The sequence below is a fragment of the Microtus oregoni genome, unplaced genomic scaffold (genome assembly GCF_018167655.1).
Source record: "Microtus oregoni isolate MIOR12 unplaced genomic scaffold, Mior012 000031F_ref0000149, whole genome shotgun sequence".
Classification (NCBI taxonomy): domain Eukaryota; kingdom Metazoa; phylum Chordata; class Mammalia; order Rodentia; family Cricetidae; genus Microtus; species Microtus oregoni.
The window spans coordinates 28,643,011-28,668,004 of record NW_024543090.1 but is presented as its reverse complement, the minus strand read 5'-3'; the positions used below and the strand labels follow the sequence as shown (position 1 = coordinate 28,668,004).

General features: G+C 49.6%; 1 protein-coding gene across 5 annotated transcripts in view; it reads left to right on the top strand.

The window, feature by feature from the left end:
- LOC121465822 (calsenilin) overlaps positions 1-24,994 on the top strand; it is a 70,255-nt gene that overhangs the window by 41,321 nt on the left and 3,940 nt on the right. For 3 of the 5 annotated variants that reach the window (XM_041679227.1, XM_041679228.1, XM_041679229.1), the window contains exons 3-5: positions 19,159-19,283; positions 19,720-19,789; positions 20,002-20,072. In XM_041679227.1, the coding sequence (XP_041535161.1) occupies positions 19,159-19,283; positions 19,720-19,789; positions 20,002-20,072 (266 nt within the window). The remainder of the gene's footprint in view (positions 1-19,158; positions 19,284-19,719; positions 19,790-20,001; positions 20,073-24,994) is intronic. The other 2 variants (XM_041679225.1, XM_041679224.1) reach the window with 1 other exon arrangement.

Sequence of the window (24,994 nt, the reverse complement as noted above, 5' to 3'; positions counted from 1 at the left end):
TCTGGGATTAGGAGGGCAGAGAGAGCTAGGGCTGAACAGACCAAACCGGCGTTGGCATAGATGGAAGAGATGGGCAGGGTGACATCTTGAACGAGCATTCCTAGTTGACCCAGGCCTGCGAGTCCGAGCTGCCTCTGACTTGGGTTGCCTGCGGGACGCCGTGACCCAGTGTGAAGGTGCCAGGAAAAGACCTACAACCCCAGGTGCCAGTAATTAGCAAATGGTTTGAGACCTTTGCCAGTGGTGGGACTGTCCCTTTCGCCCTCCATCTGGTGTCCAGTTCCCTGTCCTCATACAGTGCTCCTGTCCCTGAGATCAGTAGCCAAATCCGCAACTACGTTTCTGCCCTAATAAAATATTAACGGACTACTCTTAAACCAGCCCTGTCCATCTCCTTGGGACCCCTGACAAATATCTTTGGAAGGGAATTCCAGTCACAGGGCCCTACCACTTCTGGGCAGGTTAGGAGGAGGGGCCCTTCTAGTGACACATAGCTGGGCTAAGAGAAGGGAACACCAGAGCTATAACTTCCCCAGCTATTCCAAAGGTTCGGATACAGCCTTAGCTCCTTCAAGGGTGGATGGGCATGCTGCCTGCTTCAGCCCTCTAATGACCTTGCCAGGCCCCAGTTCTTGGGAATGGAACCCAGAGGCTGTGGGAGGGAGGTCACTCCTGTCTCCTGAGCTGCCCAGCATCCTCTTAGACATAGGGATGGGACCCAACCCCTGCAAAATGGCAGGCCAGGATAGAAGGTCTTCTGTTACTCTGCTCCTAAGGACAGAGTTGGCTCCTTCCTTGAAACCTATCACCACACACTCCCTACAGATGCCAAGGGCTCCCTCATGCCTCTTTTCTAAATCTGTAAATGAGGACTGGAGAGAAAAAGCCTGCTTAGATCACCACCCCTTGGACTCTTAGACTCTAGTGGGCAGGAAAGTTGTCCAAGCCAGCCCTTGCCTGGCTGGAGATGGACCCTGGCAATGAACTTAGTGGAGAACAATGCGAGGGTATTGGGGTTGGAGCAGGTATAGGGAAGGCTTCATATACCCCCAGCAGATGTCCTGTACCCACCGTCTTCTGTACATCTCCCATTGAAAGCCTGGAGTGTGTGGTGAGGTGTGATACCCAGGGAAGCCAGGACCATCCCATTGCAAATCCCTGTTTCGGGGCCCTCCTGGACCCTCACTCCTGCCCGTGCCCAGAAGCACCGGGCAGCCTCATTTCCATAGCACTGCAAAGGTGACTCTTGCCAAGGCCTGGGACAATCTAAGGGTTGTGCGTTCTCAGGAGAAGGACTGTCTTTATGAAGTGGATACGATTCCTAAGACAGTGTATGATTTGACCAGCCTGCTGCCAGCTCGGAACTTCCTTCCCCCTTTCGAGAGCACTTGTGCCTTTGGAAGTTCTGGAGTCTTGATGCAGGTGAGGAGCTCACAGCCTGAGATGTCTGAGAGGGGATCCCTTCATCCTCACAAGCGGTAAAGCCTCTTAACCATGCTGAGTCTCTGCTGCACCCTCTGTAAATAGGGGCTGATGATCTAATTCCTGCACCCCCGTGCTGTGACAGTCGGCGCCCTGCTTGCTTGGAACCATTGCTATCACCAGAAACCAGCAAGAGGAGGCTACTAGTAATAACAGAAGTGATTCAGAGTCGAACACATTTCTCTTATGGAGACAGCTCTCCCCTCCCCCTTTCTTGGGTCAGAGCGGGGAAGTTGTAAGTTCTAGATGTTCTGTGTTGATGGGGAGTGGTGCCAACTAAGGGCCTGAAGTGCCTGGCGGCCAGCAGTGGCTAAGGGACTCTGGGGTGTGCTGTGAGGAGCCTGAGTCCCGCCAGCCCACGGGGTATGAGTTGTTCTGCATACTGCTGGGGTGAAGTGGCTGGTACTCCTGGTCCTTTGTGCGCATGTGCAATTGGCTGTATCTCTTGTCTTCTGAGCCTCTGAGGTTTTCACTTGTAAGACACCAGAATTATGAGTCCTTCGGGACTTAGGGAACTGAAGAGCACGGAGCTTTTCAGAGGGTCTTGAAGCGGACCCTATCTCGGCTTTGGGACCGGGACCCAGGGGGACTGGGCTGAGGAGCTAGGGTTTTGTTAAGTGGTGCCTGGCGTGTAGGTTCTGGGTCTGACCGGTCCACAGAGCCACTGCAGCTAAAGCAGCATTGCAGGGTTGGTGACTTTCGCTGACTGGCTGACATTTAGTTCTACAGGGAGTCCCAAGTCTTGACCCGAGGCTCTTCACTGATCCATGCTTGAGGGTCAGTGGGAGGGTACCCGGCCACATCTGCATCTCTGCCGTCTCTCAGGTCCTAGTAATGTGGCATCCTTCTTTGCCTTTTCCCTGCAGAAGCCTTGACTCCCACACACCTGGGTCTCTCTGCAGCCCCACACTCAACATAAGGTGCTGGATGTCTGGGTTCTTCGGTTAGTTTGTGATTTGTCTCAGTATGGGGGCGTGGCTTTGGGCTGTTCGCTATAGTTCCCGTTCCCGTGTCTGGCACCATATCAGCAGCTTGGTGAAGAGTTTTTGAATCTGTGAGGGAATCTTTTCAATAAGGAGAGACAACTGGGGCTTCCAATCTGCCTCCAGCCCCAGCTGCTCCACCACCCCCCAGCATAAGTCTGGGCCAGGGAGAGACACTGATCACATTGGGCATGAAGGAGCCTCTAAATGCCAGGAGTGGGGTCTGCTGCTGAGTTTACAGAGGCTAGGAGATAGTGTATGCATAGTGTCAATTGAGCTAGGTATGACTGGAAGGGGAACAAGGCGCTTGGTGGAGGAGGCCTGGTGAGGTTATATAGGGCATTGGTTGGTATTTGAGGGAAAGGTGCTAAATAGGGTCTTATCAGGTAGATCAGACAAGCCCCAAACCTTGTGATCTTCCTCTCCCCTCCCTTCCAGCCCCTGGGATTACAGATGTACTAACCACCATGCCTGGGTGGAACATTGAACCTCAGTCATTGTCATACCCAAGTGGGCTTCAAAAAGTACACTTACCATGCCTACCCCAGGCATCAAACGCCTGAGGTCTCCAGACATGTTCCCCTCTAGGGATGTTGGCCTTTTATTCTCAGAGAAGTCTGGAATCTCTGTGTGGAACTCCTAACTCTGGACACTCAGGGGCAGGCAGGGTCGAACACACAGGTAGGTAAAAGACCTTCAAGGACAAGCAGTCAGGGCCTCTCAGGGTGTCCCCGTGCCAGCCGTAGGAATATTCCCAGGACTTGTTAGAAGTGAGCATTCAGTCGTGGTAGTTCAGGCCTGTATCTCAGCTTCTGGGGAGGCAAAGGCAGGAGCCTCCAGGACTGCCTAGGCTTCAGAATCAGTTGAAAGCCAGACTGGGCAACTTGAAGAGTTGCCTATATCAAAATGAAAAATTAAAAACAGGCTGAGGATATAGTTCAGTAGAAAAGCACTTTGACTAGTGTGCGTGAGACCTGTGTTCAGTCTCTAGTAAAACACACACGCGCGCACACACACATGCACACTTGTATCTTAAGGTCCTCCTTAGACCTATGGTGCCTGGATGTGGGCCCCAGCTGTTTGTCTGGTGTCCAACTCAAGAGACCACTATGATGTGCTCCAGTTTGAAAACACAGCTATGGGTGGCCATGGTCTTCTGCAGGGACACTGACATTCATCCAGACTATAGGACATTTCCAGACAAAGGCAGATATCTCAAATTTTAGCAAGAATCCTGGCTTCCCTTTTAGGCACAGACAGAGGGGGACTGGGGCCCCAGGTACAGCACCAGCTCCTACTGGAGGCGTTTGCAGCCCTCTTGGAGGGGTGGCAATGAGACTGGGGGACTGGATAGGCTCTAACTATGTCCAAGGCAGGGCTTCCAGAGCTTGCTATGAGAAGTTGAGGGTAGGGCTACCATTGGGGCACGGGGGTGGAATACAGGGCCGAAACTGCAGGTTTGTGGGGCTGCTCTGTGTTCCCAACCAGACCTGGTAAGTTTGGGGGGAAGCATGTTTTTTAGCGTAAGCGTAATACCTGGAACCCTCACAAGGTGATTTCTCTACAGGTCTGTAAGCCAGAAGCCTTGCAGATCTCCCTGTTAGGGTGGCATAGGTAAATAGGGCTCTCCTCCAAGGGGCTCTTGGGAGTAATACTCCTTGCCTTTACCTGTTCCTTGAGGTGTCTTGCTGGTCCCTGCTCACTTCCTCCATTTGAGCAACATCGGACTGAGCCTCCTGTCTCAGCCTCTCTTCCAGTGTCCCTTCTACTTCATTCTGAGCTCCTGCATAGCCCAGGAAGCATCCCTGTCTTAAGGTCAGCTGAGCAGCAACCTCAATGAACTCCATCTGTAGCTGGAACCCCCTTCTGCTGTGTGACCAGACATACCCATGGGTTCCAGGCATTCATCTCGGACCTCTTTGGAGAGCCATTATTGTGCCTAGCACAAGGGTCGGGTGGAAAAGACCCACGTGGAATCATGAAGGAGGTGGAGGCTGCACCCCTCTGCAGTGTGGCCTGGAGGGAGGCTTGCCTTCAGCAGGTAGTGAGTCCAGAGCCTCACCAAGGATGTGAGGTCATGAGAAACCAAGTTCCAGGGCTGAGCTGTTGCTGCCACTGACCAACTAGAGGGAAACAGTGATCCGAGCAATGGAGGAGGCAGGGAGGTCAGATGGTTTATGGTGGCCCCATGTACATTTGAGGCTTTCTGTCATCTGGGGATGGTACCCCATCACCAGCTGGAGCATCTCCCAGTGTCTCTGTGACCATCAGCCCCGCCTCCCTTGCCTTTCAGTCCTGCTCATCCTGTTGCCCATTGGTCTAGCCAGAGAACTCTTGACTCTTGACGGATGTTATGACTACTGACCAGACCTGTCCAGGACGGTAGATGTCCCAGTGTGGAGTTGATACAGCCTCGGCACCTCACTGGAGATCTCTGACTGCACGGGGTGTGTTCTGGCCACTGTGTGATTTGGGGATTTCCAGCGGTCTGTTTCCTAGACCTGGAGCTCCATCTGGGGCCCACCACTTAGGTCAGTTGTGAGCTCCCGGAAGTGTTTTGGACACTAGAGCCTCCTGGCTGGCAGGGGTGTATTCTTGCTGGGGCATGAGGTATATTCTAGCCAACAATTAAGCCTTGGAAATAAGATGAGAGTGTTGTAATCAAGCCTACAGAGGACAAAGCTGCAGAGGCCTGAGGGGAGAGAGAGAGAGACCCCTCGGGGAGGGTTTTCCCCAGCACCTGGAGCCTCACAGGCCCCAGAGAAATAAGACTCTCGGTAGATGCTGACATGGCCTTGTACGCACACCCCTCCCCCCTCCACAGTCAGGTGTGAGCCCAAGAGAGGGGAAGAAACAGGGCTAACACTGAGTATCCAGAGCTTACCCCAGCCCAGTGAACCACACAGGGGAAGGATCTGCTGTGATGCCCATTTCAGAGACGGGACAAGTGAGCCCTGAGGTTAAAGGCATGGTTGTCAAGCAAACTAATGAGCTAGTTAAGAAAGGCCTGGAGCCTGGAGAGGTACGCCCAGCCGGTGCTGTGTGGGGAACTGTGCTCTGGAACTCTTGAGGGTCTCGTGCTCAGAGCAGCTGCAAACACAGGAAAACATTGTTTACAGGAAATTCAGGGTCTGGGGAGTCCACAGCCCCCAACACCTGACCCTTCTTTCACATCCCACCAGGGATTGTGTTAAAGGACACTACCTTCAAAGTTCCTGTGTTCTTTTCCACACCCAACTGTGGGTTCTCCACTAAGGGCCTCAGCATGCCCAGAACTTCCTGGCAAACAGCAGGTTACTCTAGTGCCGGTCACTAATAGCACAATTCCACAGACTGGGGAAGTTATAAAGCCAGAAAACTGACTTTACTTTCTGCTCTGCACTCTCCAGAGTGAGGTCTGTCTGGTGAAGGGGTCTTGCTGGCAGCATCCCCTGGGCGGTACAAGGCATTGCATGGAGACAGTCAAGGAACTTGCGTGTGTTTCTCTTCCTTACAACGCTTTTGAGATTCCATTATGGGGGTTCCACCCTGACCCCTTGATCTAATCCCAATCACCACCTAAAATCCCCCCCCCACCTCGAAGTACACTTGAACGCATTGGCACAGGAGACCACTTCCTAAATATAATCCCAGTAGCACAGACACTGAGAGAAACAGTTAATAAATGGGACCTCCTGAAACTGAAAAGCTTCTGTAAAGCAAAGGACACGGTCAACAAGACAAAATGACAACCTACAGAATGGGAAAAGATCTTCACCAACCCCACATCAGACAGAGGTCTGATCTCCAAAATATACAAAGAACTCAAGAAACTGGTCATCAAAAGAACAAATAATCCAATAAAAAAATGGAGTACAGACCTAAACAGAGAACTCTCAACAGAGGAATCTAAAATGGCTGAAAGACACTTAAGGAAATGTTCAACATCCTTAGTCATCAGAGAAATGCAAATCAAAACAACTCTGAGATTCCATCTTAAACCTGTTAGAATGGCCAAGACCAAAAACACTGATGACAGCTTTTGCTGGAGGGGTTGTGGGGAAAAGGGAACACTTCTGCATTGCTAGTGGGAGTGCAAACTGATACAGTCCCTTTGAGTATCAGTGTGGCGATTTCTCAGAAAATTAGGAAACAACATACCTCAAGACACAGCTATACCACTTTTGGGTATATATCCAAAGAATGTTCAACCATGCCACAAGGACATGTGCTCAACTATGTTCATAGCAGCATTGTTTGTCATACCCAGAACCTGGAAACAACATAAATGCCCCTCCACCAAAGAATGGATAAGGAAAATGTGGTGCATTTATTCAATGGAGTACTACACAGCACAAAAAAAAATAACAGCTTGAAATTTGCAAGCAAATGGATGGAGCTAGAAAACATCATTTTGACTGAGGTAATCCAGACACAGAAAGACAATTATCATATGTGCTCACTCATAAGTGGTTTTTAAACATAAAGCAAAGAAAATCAGCCTACAAATCACAATCCCAGAGAACCTAGACAACAATGAGGACTCTAAGAGAGACATACATGGATCTAATCTACATAAGAAGTAGAAAGTAGAAAAAAGACAAGATCTCCTGAGTAAATTGGGAGCTTGGGGACCTTGGGAGAGGGTTGAAAAGGAAGGGAGGAGAGGCAGGGAGGGGAGCAGAGAAAAATGTAGCGCTCAATAAAAATCAATTTAAAAAAGTATAAAATCCCTCCCCCTCAGAATACTAAGGTTGGATTCAGTTCCTACTCTCTTACTGCAGGCATTAAATTTCCCTAAGAAGTCTGAAAGGGATTAATAGAAACACACAAAAGCAAGCCTGATTCTAACAGCTATGGCTTTCACCATGTTAGGCTGCATCCAGGGGAGCCTTCACCAGGAACCATCCTGTTTGGATCCTTCTGTTACCAGAATTAGGAGTCAGCTAGATCACTTCATCAAGTATCCAGTCCTGAGTACTTTTAATTTTTTATTGTAATTTTCTTTTATGTTTATGGGTGTTGTGGTGATTTAATGCAAATGGTGCCCAGGGGTTCCTATGTTTGAATGCTTGGTCTTCAGCTGGTGAAACTGTTTAGGAGGGATTAGGAGGTGTGGCCTTGTTGCAGGAAGTGTGTTACTTGGGGAAGGCTTTGAGGTTTCAAAACACTTGTTACCACCACCACCCTCTCTCTGCCTCCAACTTGTGGATCAAGATTAAGCTCTTAGCTATTTCTGCCACCACATCCTTGCTCTGCTATTATGGACTCTAACCTTAAATATCATAAGCCCCCAATAAACTCTTTCTTCCATACGCTGCCTTGGTCATGGTGTTTTCTTACAGCAATAGAAAAGTAACTAAGACAGAAGTTGGTACTAGGAAGTGGGCTACTGCTGTCACAGGCCTGACCATGCTATCCTTCACAGGAATGTGGAAGACTTTGGGACTTTGGGCTCGGAGAGCTGTTGTGTGCTGCAAGCAGGGCTTAGCGGGAAATCTTAGTAGGAGCATGGAAGGCAGTGGTACTGTGTAGGCTATGGAGGCCCAGCTCAAGAGGTTTCAGAGGGGAACAATATTAGCAATTGGGCCAGAAACCATTCTTGTGATATTTTGGCAAAGAATGTGGCTGGTTTCTGCCTTTGTCCGGAGCAGGCGGATCTCTGAGTTTGAGGCCAGCCTGGTCCACAGAGCAAGTTGTGGGCTACACAGAGAAACCCTGTCTCAAAAAAAACAAAGAAACAAAAGAAAATCTGCCTGAGGCCGTTACTGATTTCCCTGGCAGAGGAGGTTTCAGCATAGCCCAGTGTTGACTCTGTCGTGTGTTTGTTAGTAATCACTGTTATGAAGGCCTACAGTGAAAAGGAGCAAGCAAGCCAAAAAGAAATTTAAAAAAAAAATGTACAGTTTGAAGTGAAAAAGAGCAGCCGAACGTTTAACGTTGGAGTCAAAGCTTGTGCTGAAAGAGATGAGAAGGTTAAAGAAAGGTTTGTTCCAGAATGGAATGGGGGGTGCAATGCCTTCAGAGACCCCACTCAGCTAAGTCTCTAACTTGTGCAAAGGAAAGACCAGAAGTGTTTTCTGCTCCAAAACAAAAACAACAAGGAAAGCTGCTGCCAATTTAGGGGACCAGGCTCTACCAAGTGGGAAGCTCCATTTGACACTGTCATCCATGTGGTTCTGGATTTAGAGTCAAGAAGGAAACATGAGTAAAGGTTCATGGAATCTTCCTCCACTGTTAAGTAGAGCTGCTGAGACCAGGGATGTGGCAGGGAGTCACAGCATGGAGATCCCAAGGAGCCATTGCATGAAGCTGTCAATGTGAAGCCTAGATTGCACTGGAGAGCCTTAAGATGTTGGAGGCACCAGATCTGTGAGGTCTGCTAAGGAGAGATGCAGGCAGGAAGTGAGACAAGCCTGAGAGAGAAGTACGTTGCAGTCAGCAGTCAGAGCCATCGAAGCCTTTTGATGGGATTTGGAGCTTGTCCTGCTGGGTTTTGGTCTTGCTTAGGTCCAGCACAGTAATGTATATCCTGTGCCATTATTTGTTGAAAGTAAATGATCTGCCTTTTGTAACAAGGGGTTACAATTAAGAGATTGCCTTGAGTCTCAGAAGAGACTTTGAACTTTCAAACAGTGTCGGGACTGTGAAAGACTATAGGGAGTTGAGAAGCTGGACTAAAATGTGTTTTGTATAATGATATGGCCACAAGCATGTGCGGGCTAGGAAGTGAATGTGGTGGCTTGAGTAAGAATGACCCCTATAGGCTCCTATGTTTGAATACTTGGTCTGCAATCAGTGGAAATGTTTTAGAAGGGCTAAGGGGCGTGGCCTTGGTGGAGGTGTGTTGCTGGGGCAGACTTTGATGTTTCAGAAGCCCATGCCATTCCCAGTTATCTCCTTCTGCCCCAATGTGTAGACTAAGATGTAAGCTCTTGGCTGCCTCTCCCGCCATGTCCTTGCTCCACCATTAGGGACTCTCCCTAATCCTCTGAAACTTTAAGTCCCAAGTTAATGCTTTCTTTTATAAGTTGCCTTTGTCACGTGTCTTAACACAACAATAGAAAAGTGACCAAGGCAGGTGTTTTGCCTGCATATATGTCTATGTACTGTGTGCATGTCTGGTTCCCACGCAAGTTGGAAGAGGGCATTGGGTTACCAGTAACTGGAGTTGCAGACAGTTGTGAGCTGCCATGTGGATGCTAGGATTTGAACCTGGGTCCTCTAGAAGAGCATCCATAGCTCTTAATGGCTGAGCCATCTCTCCAGCACCCCCAGTCTCAGGATTTTATTATATCACCAGTGTTGATGCTCTGAGCATCGCAGATGCTCTCCTCCCTGGCAGATTATAAACTGCCAGACTTCTGAGCTCCTAGGGTTGTGTTTCTACATCTAGGTTGCTGGTGTCAATAGCAGAAGCCAGCATCTAAGTAGAGGTGCTCTCTGTGCTAGGCATGTTGGAATATTCTAATGTGTCTGCTTCAGAAGTTCCACTCTTAAGGTGATAAACTGAGGCTTCGGAGGGTGAGCAGCTCCGAGATTGCTGAGTCAGGAAACAGCAGAGCCAGGACCTTTCAGAATGTCACACATGCCTGCCCTGGATGGAGCCCTCACTGAGAGGGAGGGAAGCACAGGGACAACTGAGCCATGTGTGTTCCAGTCTCTTCCAGAACAGGCTTCAGGAGCCCACAGTGGAGTCAGATACTTAGATCCGAGTCCTGAGTGGGAAACATCCCCTGTCAGGCATTGTGAGGAAGCGTGGCACCGGGTACAGAGCTCACAAACAAGGTCCAGATGAATTAGCACACTGATGGTGGAAGCTCTTTGGCCTGGCCCAGTGCTCTCCCTGGGTCCCTCACAGACCCACATCACTGCCATAGGAAGGGAAAGAAACCTCATGGGACTGTTCCTTCCTCATCATGCTCAGGTCAGGTCCCTCTGGTGGCTGTGCAGAGGGCAGGCAAGATGCAGGCTCCTTCCTGGTTGTGACATTAAGAGGACACGACCTGGGCCGGAGCTTGAGGTATGATGTTGCTTTAGGCTGAGGCTCCTTCTCGGTCGGGCAAGGCTGTTACAGACAGTGGATTCAAGGTCATTTAGTGACAGGTTCTCAGGGCAGTGCTATAGTTTGGATTGAGTTTGTCCCCCAAATTCATATTCTACAGGCTTGTTTTCCAACCTGTGGTTCTCCAGGGAAGTTTTGGGACTGTCGAGGAATGAGGCCTGATGGGAGGAAGCTGGGTCACTGGAAGCCTGCTGTCCTTGTTTCTAATTGTCCGTCTTTTAAACTACGGCTATCTTCGTCAGCAACTGCAGCTCTGCGGTGAGGCCTCAAGAGCCGCAGCCTGAGGAAGTTCTGTTCCCTCAGGCACCGACTCTTTTAAAACTACTAAGAGAACTTATCTAAATCTCTGTCCTGCTAAAGAACTCAAGATTCAAGGGTTGAGGTGGAATCCTGCTTCCCAGAGAGGCTGAACAGCAAGCAGCTCACCTAGCTCACCTCCTCAAGAGAAGGTCTCATGCTGCTCCTCACCCCTCCTTATAAACCCTTCTCCACCCGGCTCTCCCTACTACTTCTTGTCAGCTAGTTGCTGACACAGCCTCTGGACCACAGGTGAATTTTATTTAATCAAACACATCTTTGCATCATTAAACAAAAAATATTCCAGAGCATAAACAAAAGCAACACACCTTAAATTAATATTCTACAAGAGAAGCCCATAAAGGGACTGTGTGTGAATGTTATCCCTCAGCAGCTGTTCACCTTTGGGAGATGGGGTCACTCACTGAATGTGGAGCTTGTCAATTCAGCGAGGCTGGCCAGCCAGTGAGCTCACTGAGATCCTCCTGTCTCAGCCTCCTTAATACCTGGATCACAAGCAAACCACCACACCCAGCTTTTTTACGGGGCCCTGGGAATTGGATGCAGGTCATCATGTTTGCCTGGCAAACCCTTTATTGACTAAGCTACCTCCCAGTCTCCTTGAGAGTTCAGATTCTTTATCTCTTCATATCCCAGCCCCAGTGAGATGGACAGGCTTTGGGGGCCCTGTACTCTTGTTGTGGTGTGCTAGGTGGACATTACTCCAAAACAGCAGGGCCTGGAGACCATGGACTATACCGTCCCAAACCATGATGGAAACAAACCCTTCTTCCTTGTAATCTGTTTACCTCGGGTATTTTGTTACAGTGATGGAAAGCTAACAAACTCAGAGGAAACTCAAGGTCCAGAGTTCCTTTACAGGGGAAAGAGACTACTCAGACTAAGCTGGAAGTCTTGTCCCGTGGCTTCTACTCCCTCCACAGACGTCAATGGGACTCTTCTGTGGAACCACAAGGTCTAGGTCACAGGTCACAGGGATATCTAGCATTTTGATATTACAACATGATGTTGTGTTAAGAAAAAGTTTCTAAAATTTCAAATATCTCATGTTTTAAGTAAGTTTACAATTTTTCATATTGGACTCCATTCATGGTTATCCTCACACCCATGGCCCATGGGTTGGTTATACCTAGAGGATACATAACGATGGGGCCTAAGAAACGGCTGAGACCCAGCAGTCTTACTCTGTAAACAGGAGGTCCTAGCAGGCAATTTCAGGCCCAGTTACGGCTGCCAAGAGCCAAGATCTAGGATCCCTCCAGGCCTGGGTCCGAGGACCGTGATTAGAGCCACTTTCTTCCCTAGTCGCAGGAATCCTTACAGGGTTTATCACAAGCCACCAGCTACCCACAATGTGGGATGATGTAAAGTCACTGGTTTGGGAGATTATTGAGGACGTTAGTGGTCCTGGAACATCCCAAAATAAGTGAAATTCAACTTTGCATCTAAAGGTCTCGTGTGAGTGAGCCTAGGAGCTGTCCTCTTGATGAACACGGAGCTGTTTTTAAAGAATCCGATTCAACCCTAACTATGCCAAGTGCTCCTGGTGACTGGGGGGGGGGTGTCTGTTCACTCTGCCCGTTCTGTCTGTCCCAGGCATGGTGAACACAGAGGTGACTGTGGGGTGTGTGAGTGAGCTGCTGCATTATGCGGGGCCCTGATCCGACAGCACTGAGGAGGAGGGGAGGACAGAATATTGGGAGGGTCGTGGTCACTGGCACTGGAGCCGGTGAATATGGTAGAGCTTCTGGAATCTGTTCCAAAGAAAGAACTTTGGGATACTCAGCCAAATCAAGAGGAGGTTTGAGGGGGGGAGGGATTCTGCTCTTGTTTCTGCCTCCCCTCATACTGTGGCAAGATGCAGGAAACCTCTAGGGGTGTCAGCAACAAGGAAGCTTTGTTGGGTTCAGCTCTGGAGCAGGCCCAGAAGGCCCCTTCCCCAGGCCCTGCATAGGTCCTCTTAGTGAATCTGAGATCTAAGTCGTGTTTCCCAAGCCCCTACAGGTGAGTCGTGCACAGAGAGAGACACACAGAGTGGAGGGCAGGACCGCAGTCTGTGCTGTTTATGCACTGGTAAGAAAACCCAGCTTGACTCTGAGGGTGAGTTGGCTGTAGCATCTGCTACCCTGTTGATCACCAGCATTGATTAGACTGACCTGGCTGGCCAGGCAAGTGTCCCCTTCCTCCCTTACAATGTGACTCTCCTGTGTGCTCGGTCTAAGAGGACAAGCTCAGACCAAACAGAGGAGGAGCGATCTTTAGGCACACCAGTAGCTGCGTTCATGTCTAGAATCTCTAAACGAGCTTTTCAAAAAAGCCCAGCTTGCAATGTTTCAGACACTGTAGGACTCCTGACTTTTTTAAACATCAAGAAAAGTTTCTTTTGGGAAACTGGTAAAGTAATTTGACCTGAAAACATGAGGACTTGAATTCAGTCCCCTAACCCATGAAGCTATGAGTCCCAGGGCTGGGACAGAGACAGGGAGATCCTTGAGTCTTAGAGGGGCTGCTGGGCAGAGGTAGAGGATTCAGCTGTGCTGGTGCTCTGGTCATCAGTGGGGGCATTGGAGGGACACTGGAGTGCCAATGACACAAAAGCCATTTAGCTCCCTGTTTGTTCTCTTGTCCTTCTGAGTAACCCTTCACCCAAGACTCCTCCTCCCCTACCCCAGCCCATTCAGTGGCTAGGGACTGCTTCATTCTTGACATCTCTTGTTATGACCAAACCTTTGGGGACACTCATCCGAACCACAGCAATGACCTCCAGCACACCCTGTCACCAAATCTGACCACATAGAATGTCACTGCTTGGGTGGAGCATTCAGTCCCTACACAGAAAGCAGAAATCAGCATGTGTCAACAAGTTACAGCCAACCCAAGGCCTAAGACCAGGATGGGGGTAGATAACAATGCTGTTGTTCCCTCTGAGAAGGCAACTGGGATATGAGCAGAGGCCCAGTGGGGAATAGGATACCTGGTAGGTTTTATGGGACAGTATAGCTGAGTGGAGAGAGGGAGGGGAGAGCTATGTCAGAGGTGAAGTCCGAGCTGAGGGTGGGGGATGGGGGATCAGCCTAACTAGAAAATGGTGGTTGGGAAGGAGTCAACTAAGGCATGGGAGTGGCTTGTGTGTGTGTATGCGCACGCGTGTGCATGCATGTGTGCATGAGTGTGTGCGCATATGCACATGTGTACATGCGCATGCATGTGTGTGTGTGCGTGTGTGGGTGTGTGTGCTTGCATACGTGCGTGTGCTTGTATTCATGTGCGTATGTGTGTGTATACATTAGCATGGTCAGCCTCAGATGTTATCCCTCATGCATCAGCCATCTTGTTTTGAGATAGCGTTTCTTAGCAGACAAGTAGGCTAGACTGGCTGGACAGGGAGTCCCAGGAATCCCACTGTTCCACCTTCCAGAATGGGGATTATATGCATGAGCCACCTGACTTGTGTTTTTATGTGGGTACTGGAGGCACAGCAATCACTTTACCAACCGACCCATCTTCCCAGATCCCCACCCTGGATTTTTTATTGGGATTGCATTGACTATGCAAATATATATATATATATATATATATATATATTTGCATAGTCATATATATATATATATATATGACTTTAAGAAGAAATGCTGTGTTTGCAGTATTATCCATCTTTGTAGTATTTTGTTACTACCACAGGGCCCCATGCTGCATGGTCGTGTATCTGTCTGTAGAGGTCCTCCGAGTTTCCCTTACTAATTCAGTGGCTTAGTTGTATTGCCTGCGCGGGTGTTACCTGTTATTTTTAGTGCTTACTGTTGCAGAGAGCTGCTATTGATCTTTCATGAATTCATCTCCTCCTCCCCCTCTTCCTCCCCCTTTTCTTCCACCTCAACCTCCTCAGTTCTCTCGGCATGGGCTGACGTAGTTCAGGTTGGCCTTGACTTGCTCTGTAGTCGAGGCTGGCCTTGAGCTCCTGCTCCTCTGGTCTCTGCCTCCCAAGTGCCAGGATCACAAGCGCACACCACCACGTTTGGTTATCAGTAAGATTTTCGTATGATTTTCCCTTCTTCTAATCACCCAGATCTTAATTATCATACACTAAAAAAATTTCAAAAAAATGCTGAGCACAGCTAGCAAACATTGCATCAAGATTTTGCATCTGTCCTCCAGAGTGAAGGGCAGCTCCACTTCCCTCCTAATGTTGCTGTTACCAGGTTTTGAGACCAAGGTTTCTGTGTTGATCAGGGTGTGGGGATCACTGGTGGCCCTTTGAGACCTGTTTGCTTGACCTTAAAAGGGGCAGGGACACCTTGGCCCCTGTTGGTTTCTCCGGACACAGTCTCATAGACTCTGTCTCCCTGGTTGGCCTTCACAACCCTTCTACCTCAGCCTGCACACTGTCTCCCCCTCCTCACCATGCCCGGCTTTGCCATTAAAAAATTTATTATATCTCTCTCTCTCCCTCCCCCTCCCTCTCCTCCCTATTCCCCTTCCTTTCACAACCACCTGTGACTTTAGCCCCAGGGAATCTGGGCCCTATTCTAGCCTCTGTGGGCACCTGCACACACATGGCCCACACAATGCACAGGCCCATGGCAGATAGTCCCAGACCTGGTTAATCTTCATGCTCTTAGTTTTAGGCTTTGTCCACGTACATCTGGGTTTGCTTTTCCTTGGGTCTAGAGCAGTGGTTCTCACCCACCCTAATGCTGTGACCCTTTAATACAGTTCTTCATAGTTGTTTCATAGCTACTTCACTATAATTTTGCTACTGTTATGAATTATAATATAAATATCTGATATGCAGGATATCTGACCTACAGATTGGGTTCCCGGGAGTCAAACTTAGGTCATCAGGCTGGTCTAGAGCAAATTGTCCTAACATTTTGAGATGGCTTTGTGTTTTTATATATGAATGGATCCTTGTTTGTTTTTAATAGAGAATATTATTCTTTTATAATAAATAGGCCACACTTCCATGTTTTTACTGATGGGGCGACTTTCAGTTTTGCCGCTGGAAACACTAAGAATATCAAGGCTTCCTTAAATAGCCTTGCCCAAGTCTTCCTGTGGACTTTGTGCATCCCCATTTGTCCCATGTGATTGTGGCCATAAGTCTGCCAAGCAGTGGTCCATTGTGTACACCGTGTTATACTCACTGTAACACAGCACGAGCTCCTGGGAGAGTCCCACCCTCACCAACATTCAGTGCATCCATCTCATGGGCATCTCAGAGGATTGGATGATTTGCCACTTACATTGGCTCCTTGGCATTTCTTTGAGTGTTAGGTTGATGCTGAAGGCAGGTCTTGTGCTGATCATTTGTATGTCTTCTCTCCAAGAAGGTGGAGTTATCAGTTCTATTAGTGTTGGCTTACAGAGTTCGTTACATGTTCTGGACATGAGTCCTTACCAGATGTATGCACTAGAGATAAGTTTTCCAAGCCTATTACTTCCTACTGGATTTCATCGTGGCTTTATTGGTTTTTCTCTCTATTGACTTGTTTCATTGTTTCTTGAGCTCTACTCCTCTTTTCTCTGTCATTATTATCATCTGTGTTGTTTTGTCGTTGTCATTGTTTGTTTTGAGACAGGGTCTGGAACTGTAGCCTAGTCTGATTTTGAACTGGGGACTATCCTCCTGCCTCAGTCTTCTGAGTGCTGGGATTACAATCATGGGTCACTGTGCCTGGGTACCTATCTTCTTTCTTCTTCTTCCTCCTCCTTCTTTGTTTTTAAAGATAGGATTTCTCTGTGTAGCAGTCCTAGCTGTTCTAGAACTTACTTTATAGCCCAGGTTGGCTTTGAACTCAGAGATCTGCCTGCCTCTGTCTCCCAAGTGCTGGGATTAAAGACATGTGCCAGCACGCCTGGCCTGATAGAAGAACTTAAAGGCTATGACATTCTCTCTGGACACAACTTTCCCCACACTCAGCAGATCTTGACAGTTTGTGTCTTCACTATCACTCAGATCAAACTTCACCTTGTAATTTTTCCTTCTCCAACCTGTGGGCTCATTACAAGTGTATTGTTTCATTTTCAAACACTTAAGATTTTTCTAAACATTTACTTGAATTTTAACTTATTACCACCATGGTCAGATCCGGTTTATGTACCAGCATCTGGTATATCCTGGCAACCGCAGAGTAGGCTTTGAAAAGAAAGTATATTCTACAATCTCTGTATAGTGTTCTATAAATATTAATTAGATCAAATTGGTTGATAGTGGTTTCTGAATCTTTTATATCTGTGTGTGCCAGTTGCTGAAAAAGAATGTTTATATTTTCAAATGTGGCTGTGCTGTATTTGTTCCTCCCTGGAGTTCTGATTTTTTTATTTACTTATTTACTTTGCTTCAGATACTTAACAGCTATGTTTAAGTGATGTAGTATATTTTGTATTATTCCATCTTCAGGATGAAATGATCTTTTCATCATAAAATTTCTGATGTTTTATCCTTCCTCTCCCATCTTAGTCTCACCAGCCTGGGCTTTCATCTCTGAATTTTGTTTCTGGAGAAAGCATGTTACTGGGCATTTTTATAAAAATTTAAAAAGCCTCCCTCTTAAAGAAGGCAAGCCCTTTCTTCCAGTTTCCGGGCTGCTCTGTGCAGCTCACACTGGAGGCTCCTCCTTGGGGTGTGCCCTCCACATCTGTCTGCCCGTCCTGCTATGATAGACAAAGATGGCTCCCCCATCTGTTTAAAAAAAGTGAAATACACAAAACTCTCACTGTTGCTGGGAGCTTCCTTGTACAGGTCACCCTATCTGGGGACACCAACCAGAGCGGCATTGCAGGCTCACATGTGACTTGTCAAGGCTTCATGTGATAGGAAGCCAAATTTGACAGTGGTTCTAGGGCTTGGGTATAGATTAGTGGTAGAGCGCTCACCCAACCTGCGTAAGGGGCTGCATTCAAGTTCAGGATCACAAGACAGTTTAGAGTCCAGTATATCCATATGAAGATGGGAATGGCCAGAGAGAAGGGAAAAGACATGGAGAAGAGATGGAGAAGGAGTTCAGGCTTGAGTCCCGGGACCCACTGCCCACATGGGAGGGTTCGCCTTAATCAGGGGCAGGGCACCGCAGCATGGAGCAGGAGGGAAAACATACAGGGACATTGTCTGGAAAGCACTTTGGGGAATTTCCCCTTGGGTGCAGCCTCTAAATCAGTGGTTCTCAGGCCTTCAGTGGGTGGAACAACCCTTCCACAGGGGTCACCTAAGACCATCAGAAACCAGATATTTACATTATGATTCATAACAGTAGCAAAATTACAGTTATAAAGTATCAACAAAATAATTTTATGGTTGGGGGGGGTCACTGTGTTAAAGGGTCATTGCATTAAGAAGGTTGAGAACCGGCGTTCTCAATGAAGCAGAAGCACAGAAACGTGAGAGATGGGGGAAGAAAACACCTTCACCTAGGAGCCAGGGTATGTGGTTGGCCAGGGAAACATCAGGTGCTTCTGAGGCCAGGCTGCCCCATGTGTGCAGGCTGCCCCGTGTGTGCAGGCTGCCCGTGTGTGCAGGCTACCCCGTGTGTGCAGGCTGCCCCGGGTGCAGGCTGTCCCCGTGTGTGCAGGCTGCCCCGTGTGCAGGCTGCCCCGAGGCCCAGCAGGCGGGTTGTACAGTATCTGGCCGACCTTGTTGGTAGAGACCTGGTTGTGGTATAAAGGATCTTCTACACCTGTGCCAGCAGAAGATGGAGCATTTTGAGAACAGGTCGCCCACAAAGGGGCAGGTGGTTGCAGTTCTCTCGTCCAGAGCTTTTACTTTGTTTTGTGAACAAGATGCATGCCACTCCCAAGAAAATGTATGGGGGGCGGGGACCAGATAATTAGGAAAGATCACCAGAAGTCTCATTCTACCTCAGGGCAACCCTGACACACATTCTGGTGTGCTGTTTTGTTTGTTTGTTTTAACAGAAATGGTAACAATGACCTTGCCCTTACCCAGCTACATAACAAGCTTATCAGGCTGGGGTGGACCAAGATGGGTGCCTTCCCATTCCTGATGAGATCAAGGGGGTCTGCATGGAAGAGACAGTCTAAAGATAGTATCTTGCTGTGAGATCTTTCACGTCTCCCTCCCTCTTCCCTTCCCCATGTGGTTGAGGAAGTGGATACGCTCAGAAATAGAGGAGCTACGTTATGGCGGAACAGAAGCTTAGAACAGCCAAAAGGCACAACTCCGTCATGGCCCCTCCCTCTGTGCCGTGCACAGCCAGCATCGCTGTACAGGGTAGTCACACAAGGAGAATCCCTCCACCCTCTCCTTCTGCCTGTGTCCTAGTTCCTGCCCACACCACATGTCTCTCTCCCTGCTGGGTCTGTGTCCTCCTCCAGACAGCAGTGACAGTGAACTGGAGCTGTCCACGGTGCGCCACCAGCCAGAGGGCTTGGACCAGCTGCAGGCCCTAACCAAGTTCACCAAGAAGGAGCTGCAGTCCCTTTACCGAGGCTTCAAGAATGTGAGTGCCCCTGTGTCCCCAGTCCCCATTAGAGTCGAGAGAGAGAGAGAGAGAGAGAGAGAGAGAGAGAGAGAGAGAGACTATCTATCTCTCCATCTTCTGTCTCCTACCCAGGAAATGGGGTTCTTTTCAGGGCTCATATTTTATGGAAGAGCTATGGGAGGGTATGGTTCAGAATAGATATTGTGAAGGCTGCCATGCTCTTCTGTGAGGGTCTCCAATGCTGTACCAATTGGGATAGCATCAGCATGAAGGGAACCGCCTCCACAGCCCTGTCTATTGTGCCTTCTGCCTGCCCAGGGCTCAGGGGGCACAACTGTTCCTCAGATAGTGGGCACCTCATCCTCCCAGAAGGTGGAGAGAGGTCAGCCCTGTGGAGTCAGGCATGGAGCCAGGAGTGGCTAAGGCCACTGAGAGGTATGGCTTCTCACTGCAGGAGTGTCCCACGGGCCTGGTGGATGAAGAGACCTTCAAACTCATTTACTCACAGTTCTTTCCTCAGGGAGGTAAGTCCACGGCCAACCCCCTCCCCACTACTGCCTGCACCCCTTCTCTGGGGAGGGGGCCTTATGACCATCCCCACCTTCCTAGCCACCTCTCCTTTATGGAGGGTCTGATGCTGCTTCTGACCTACCAGAGAGGAGCCCTCACTGGGCCTGAGCCCAGGCAGGACTGTGTGAGATCGGAGCAGCTCCAGCCTTGCCCTCTCTCTCTCCAGATGCTACCACCTACGCACACTTCCTCTTCAATGCCTTCGATGCTGATGGGAACGGGGCCATCCACTTTGAGGTAGGTCCTGCTGACCTGTATATCCTGCCCTGAGGTCTCCGGAGTGGTCCCCTCAGAATACAGGGAAATCCTGACAGTTGGCTAGCTTTCTCTTCCGTTCTGTGAGTTTGCATCTAACTCAGCTAGTCAGCCAGGGAAGCTGCCAATACACCCTCAGCTAGCAGTGACCCAACACAATCTATATTTTAAAAAGAGGTCAAGGATTTTTAAAAATTAATTTATCACGTCTTTGGGGAGGGGCACATGCAGTAGCAAGTGTGTGAGGTTGGCGGACAGTTTGCAGGAGTCAGTTTTCTCTATCATATGGGCCCTGGGGATTGAACTCAGGGTGTCAGGCTTGGTAGCAAGTACCTTTAACATCTCACCAGCCCTTGTCTTTGTTTCTTTGAGACCAGGTCTCTCTGTATCATCTAGTCTGGCCTCAAACTCATAATCCTCCTCCACTCCCTCCAGAATACCAGGAGTACAGCCATGAGCTGCTATGCCTAGCTCTCAAATGGGGCAAGGTTAGTGGGATTTCATTGTTCCCTGACCTTATTGCTAAGCAAAAAAGGTCAGAAACACCCAGAGAACGTGTTGAGTGGGCTTGAAGCCTCCAGGTTGTCATCCCGGCAAGACACCATGAGTGATGGCCATTGTTGCTCAGAGTGGGGAAAGAGAAGCCAGAACCCCCCATGTCAACCCAGACAGCCTGTGCTCCCCGTGAGCAGTGGTAGCATGGGTTCCTCCCAGGCCTGGTCACATGCAGTCATTTGAGACAGGCCCCATCTGTGGAGCCCAGGTCCCTAAAAATAGCTACAAGAGAAAAAGCTGAAACCTCTTCAGAGAGGACCTCACTGAGAGCTAACCTGATCGATAAGTGCCCCAGCTTGGCTTCCAAGGCCAAGGGCGGCCAGCAGGAAAGCGGTCTAGCAAGCGCACAGCTCAGAAAGGCCATGGACAGCCAGGCTGGGGTAATAATAACTCGTCAATAATGCCACTGGGTTATTTTTACACAGCACCAGCCACAGAGAGACACTGGACGGGCCTGGGAGCCTGGGTTCAGCTCTGTGACCACAGCCCCCCGCCCTGACCAGAAGGCCCATCGTCCCTGTACACGCACAGGGTTGTTACCATTGCTTTTCATTAACACCTACAACACCAAAGTCAGTGCACATAGACAACACAGTGAGAACAGGGAGCTAGCAGGGAAGATGTGGCTCCCCAGACTTCCTCTGTGGCCAGTCCTGGGGTTCCCACCTGAGGCCACAGAGCCTCTTGGAGAAGTAGTGAAAGGAATTCTCTGAGAAGTACCCAGCCACAACCATGTGGGAAAGCTTTCCCTACTCATCAATGAGCCCTTCAGTCAGCTTCCCAGGACCCCTCTGTGTGTGTCCATGGACCAGGAAGGTCATGGTGCCTACCCCCTCCTGTGACCATCACTTCCTATCCCTGTGGAACCTTCCTGGGTGGCACAGAGAGGGATCTTGGGTTAGGTGATGTGTCTGGGAAGCAGGATATGTCAGTGCCTGGGATGGGGCCCCGGCACCTTCTCATCCAGCACTGATACCTTCTCGTCTTCTACATACTTCTCTGTGTGTGAAATGAATCCCTCCGGCTTTAGTCCCCTGAGGAACTTCCCGGTTGTGACACTCTACTCTGGGGAGCTTTCTGGAGGAAGGGAGGGGCACATATCTCCACTGCTCCGTCCTCCATGTACCATGGGCGATGATCCCCGGAGTCTAGAATGGTCCTCTCAGGTGGGAGGAGGGAGCTCTGGTAGACTCTCAACCCAACTCAACACCTCAGAACCTTCCGGGGGGGGGGGGGGGGAGGAAATATATTACAACTTCTCATCCTTGACAAAATGACAACAGCAACAAAAAACAGTAAAACTAGCGAACCCCATCCAAACTGAGAGGATGTGGCCCCAGGTCCCTCCTGCCTTCCACCTGCTGTAGATAGTGTTGAACATGATGTGGTCCATGGTCCCAGGTCCCTCCCGTCTTCCCCTTGCTGTGGACAGTGTTGAACATGGATGTGGTCCATGGTCCCAGGTCCCTCCTGTCTTTCCCCTGCTGTGGATGGTGTTGAACATGGATGTGGTCCATGGTCCCAGGTCCCTCCCGCCTTCCCCCTGCTGTGGACGGTGTTGAACATGGATGTGGTCCATGGTCCCAGGTCCCTCCCGTCTTCCCCTTGCTGTGGACAGTGTTGAACATGGATGTGGTCCATGGTCCCAGGTCCCTCCTGTCTTTCCCCTGCTGTGGACGGTGTTGAACATGGATGTGGTCCATGGTCCCAGGTCCCTCCCGCCTTCCCCCTGCTGTGGACGGTGTTGAACATGGATGTACCTTAACTGTCCATGCCACGGAAGCTCTTTCTGACTCAGTAAGTGCGTCTTATCAGGAAAGCACAGAGCTTCCCGAACACTTCAGTAACTATGGGTGTCTCTGGGTAGCCAGCTTGAAAATGGCATTGGACAAGCCACTCATTTGGAAAGTGAAGCTAGCACGTGTCTAGAGAGCGTGGCCACTTCTTTGTACTGTACCCAACCCCAACCCCATCATGGCTTCCATGTTACTGACCAAGTTGGCCTCCCTAATATGGTGTGAACTGTCATCCCAGGTTGGCTTGCAGTCCGACAATCACCCTTAGTTCTTACCAGCTTCTTCGTGTTCACCTCTGGGATCTTAGAAACCTGCATGCAACCTGGGTGCTGCTTTGGGGCTCACACCTTTGAGCCTGGAGTTAAGGCTAGTGGTGGACACACTTGAAAACATGCTGCTTGACAAATGGGCTGTCCCTTTGGTGGCCTTGCAGCGACAGTCAGTGCTCTGTTAGAGCGGGCTGTGTGGCTAAAAGGCAGGTTTCCAGAAGAGAGGAGGGTGCTAGTGCCCCCTAGTGGTCTACTTGAGAAGATTGCACCCAAGTAGACACCACACCACAGGGAAAGCCTGTGGGGTGGGGCTGGATTGTCCTGGCTTCAGGGATGACTTTGAATCTTCCTTGCTTGGGTAAACCACGCCCACACTTTGGTGATCATTTCCCAGCCTAAAAGTATAAGAAATACCACCTTGCTTCTCCTTTGAGTTTTTTATTCATGACTTCCAAGACCAGTGCACTGACAGGGCAGTCTCCTTATAACATGTTTCCATGACTCTTCTGGGCTGTCCTGTTTAGGTGTGGTGTCTTCAGCCTCCCCGAGCACACAACATTTCCCATCCCCCTCAACAACTGACTGCAGGATTCAACTGTAAATCGACTGAGGGATCCCCAGCTCCCTCGGGCCCCTTGGACCCACTTCCTCTTTCCCCTGGGGCCAAGTCCCCCAGACTGGGGAATCTCTTAACTTCTTCCTGGCTTTGCTCTCTTTCCAAGGGCGCGTCTTCCAGCAGCTTCTTGGAAAGAGTGTGTGGGAAGTGACTTTCGAGCCACTGGATATCCGGAAATACCTTTACCCTTCCTCTCTTTCACCTGCTGCACGAACTAGAACTTCCGGGAAGGTTGTTCCTCAGGCTTCAGTCCCCCAGGGACTGTTCAACAGCCCCACCAGATGATTCTGATCAGGTGTGTGGGGCCTTATTGACAAGGATGATGGATGGATGCATGGACGGATGGATGGATGGATGATTGATATTGATTGGCTTCTCCTAGTTGGCTTTGTGTTTCTCTCTGGAAACCCTCTCTTGGCAGCCAGTTTTTCTGAGTCTCACCAGGACTTGTGTCGTGGGGTTCAACTGTAGTTGATCTCACACACTGTGCCAGTCTTGGGATAGGGGGTGGGGCCTGGGAACTTAGCTTTGTCTTTGGGGGAAATCTTTCCCAATTTCTCTGACTCACTTGGCTGCATTTTTCTCTGGTTCTGCCTGGGTTTTCTGTCCTGGTGCTATCCCCCAGGATATCTCTCTCTCTCTCTCTCTCTCTCTCTCTCTCTCTCTCTCTCTCTCTCTGTGTGTGTGTGTGTGTGTGTGTGTGTGTCCACTTCTTGGAAGACCCCACTTGCTCCCCCAAACCTTCTTTCATCATTTTTGATCCCTACCAACTAGCAAGGTCTTTCTGGTCTTGATCTTCGATTGTTCCCCTCTCCTCTTTTATAAACAGTGTCCTGTTTTTATTGTAAGGCATACCAGGTTTCTAACCTATGCAGCTCCTTGTTTTCATCAGGTTTTTTTTCCCTTCTAGAATGTTTTGTTCCTTACGAATTGCTGTTCTGTTTCCCTTGGTTTCTTCTTGTTGTCGTATGGGCTTCCTTGTGGCCAGGAAGTCTAATCTGGGCGTAGGGGCTAAGTCCTTTGAGGCTGTACCCTGTCCCTTTGCAGGTTCCATGGGCAGTTCCCAAGGACAGGTCTTCCTTTCAGAATAGCCAAAGAGGACCCTGTGGTGGGGAGGGGAAGAGGGCTTGCTTCTCGTGCCTTCCAGCTGGAATCCGTATGCAGCTGTGTGGGCAGTTGCATCCTGTCATGTCCACTGTCACAACCCACAGGAGACAGCAGCCTGCCAGTTTGAGCTTGTTAAACTGAAAGTGTCTGAGGACCTTTGACTTGTGGATGTTGAGTGGACTAATATAGAACTCTCCCTTGGGCTGAAGGAGCCCCCAGACAGCAGAAAGGCGGGAAATAAGCACAGGACACCAAACTAACAGCTGGATCTCTGCTGGACTCAGTATTGACGACTGTGCGCGCGCGCGCACACACACACACACACACACACACACACACACACACACTGCCGCGGGGTACACAGGCACAGTTATGCATGTGCTCACACACAGAAGCACAGACAACCTTGCACACGTGCACACACACTCACACGCTGGCCACCTGAATGGACATATCTGCCTCTCGACTGTGGAAGACCCTCATTTGAGGGAGTGTGACTTCTAGTGGGAGTCACCTGGTGGGCTAGAAGGGAGCCCCAGCCATGGCTACTATTCCTCACCC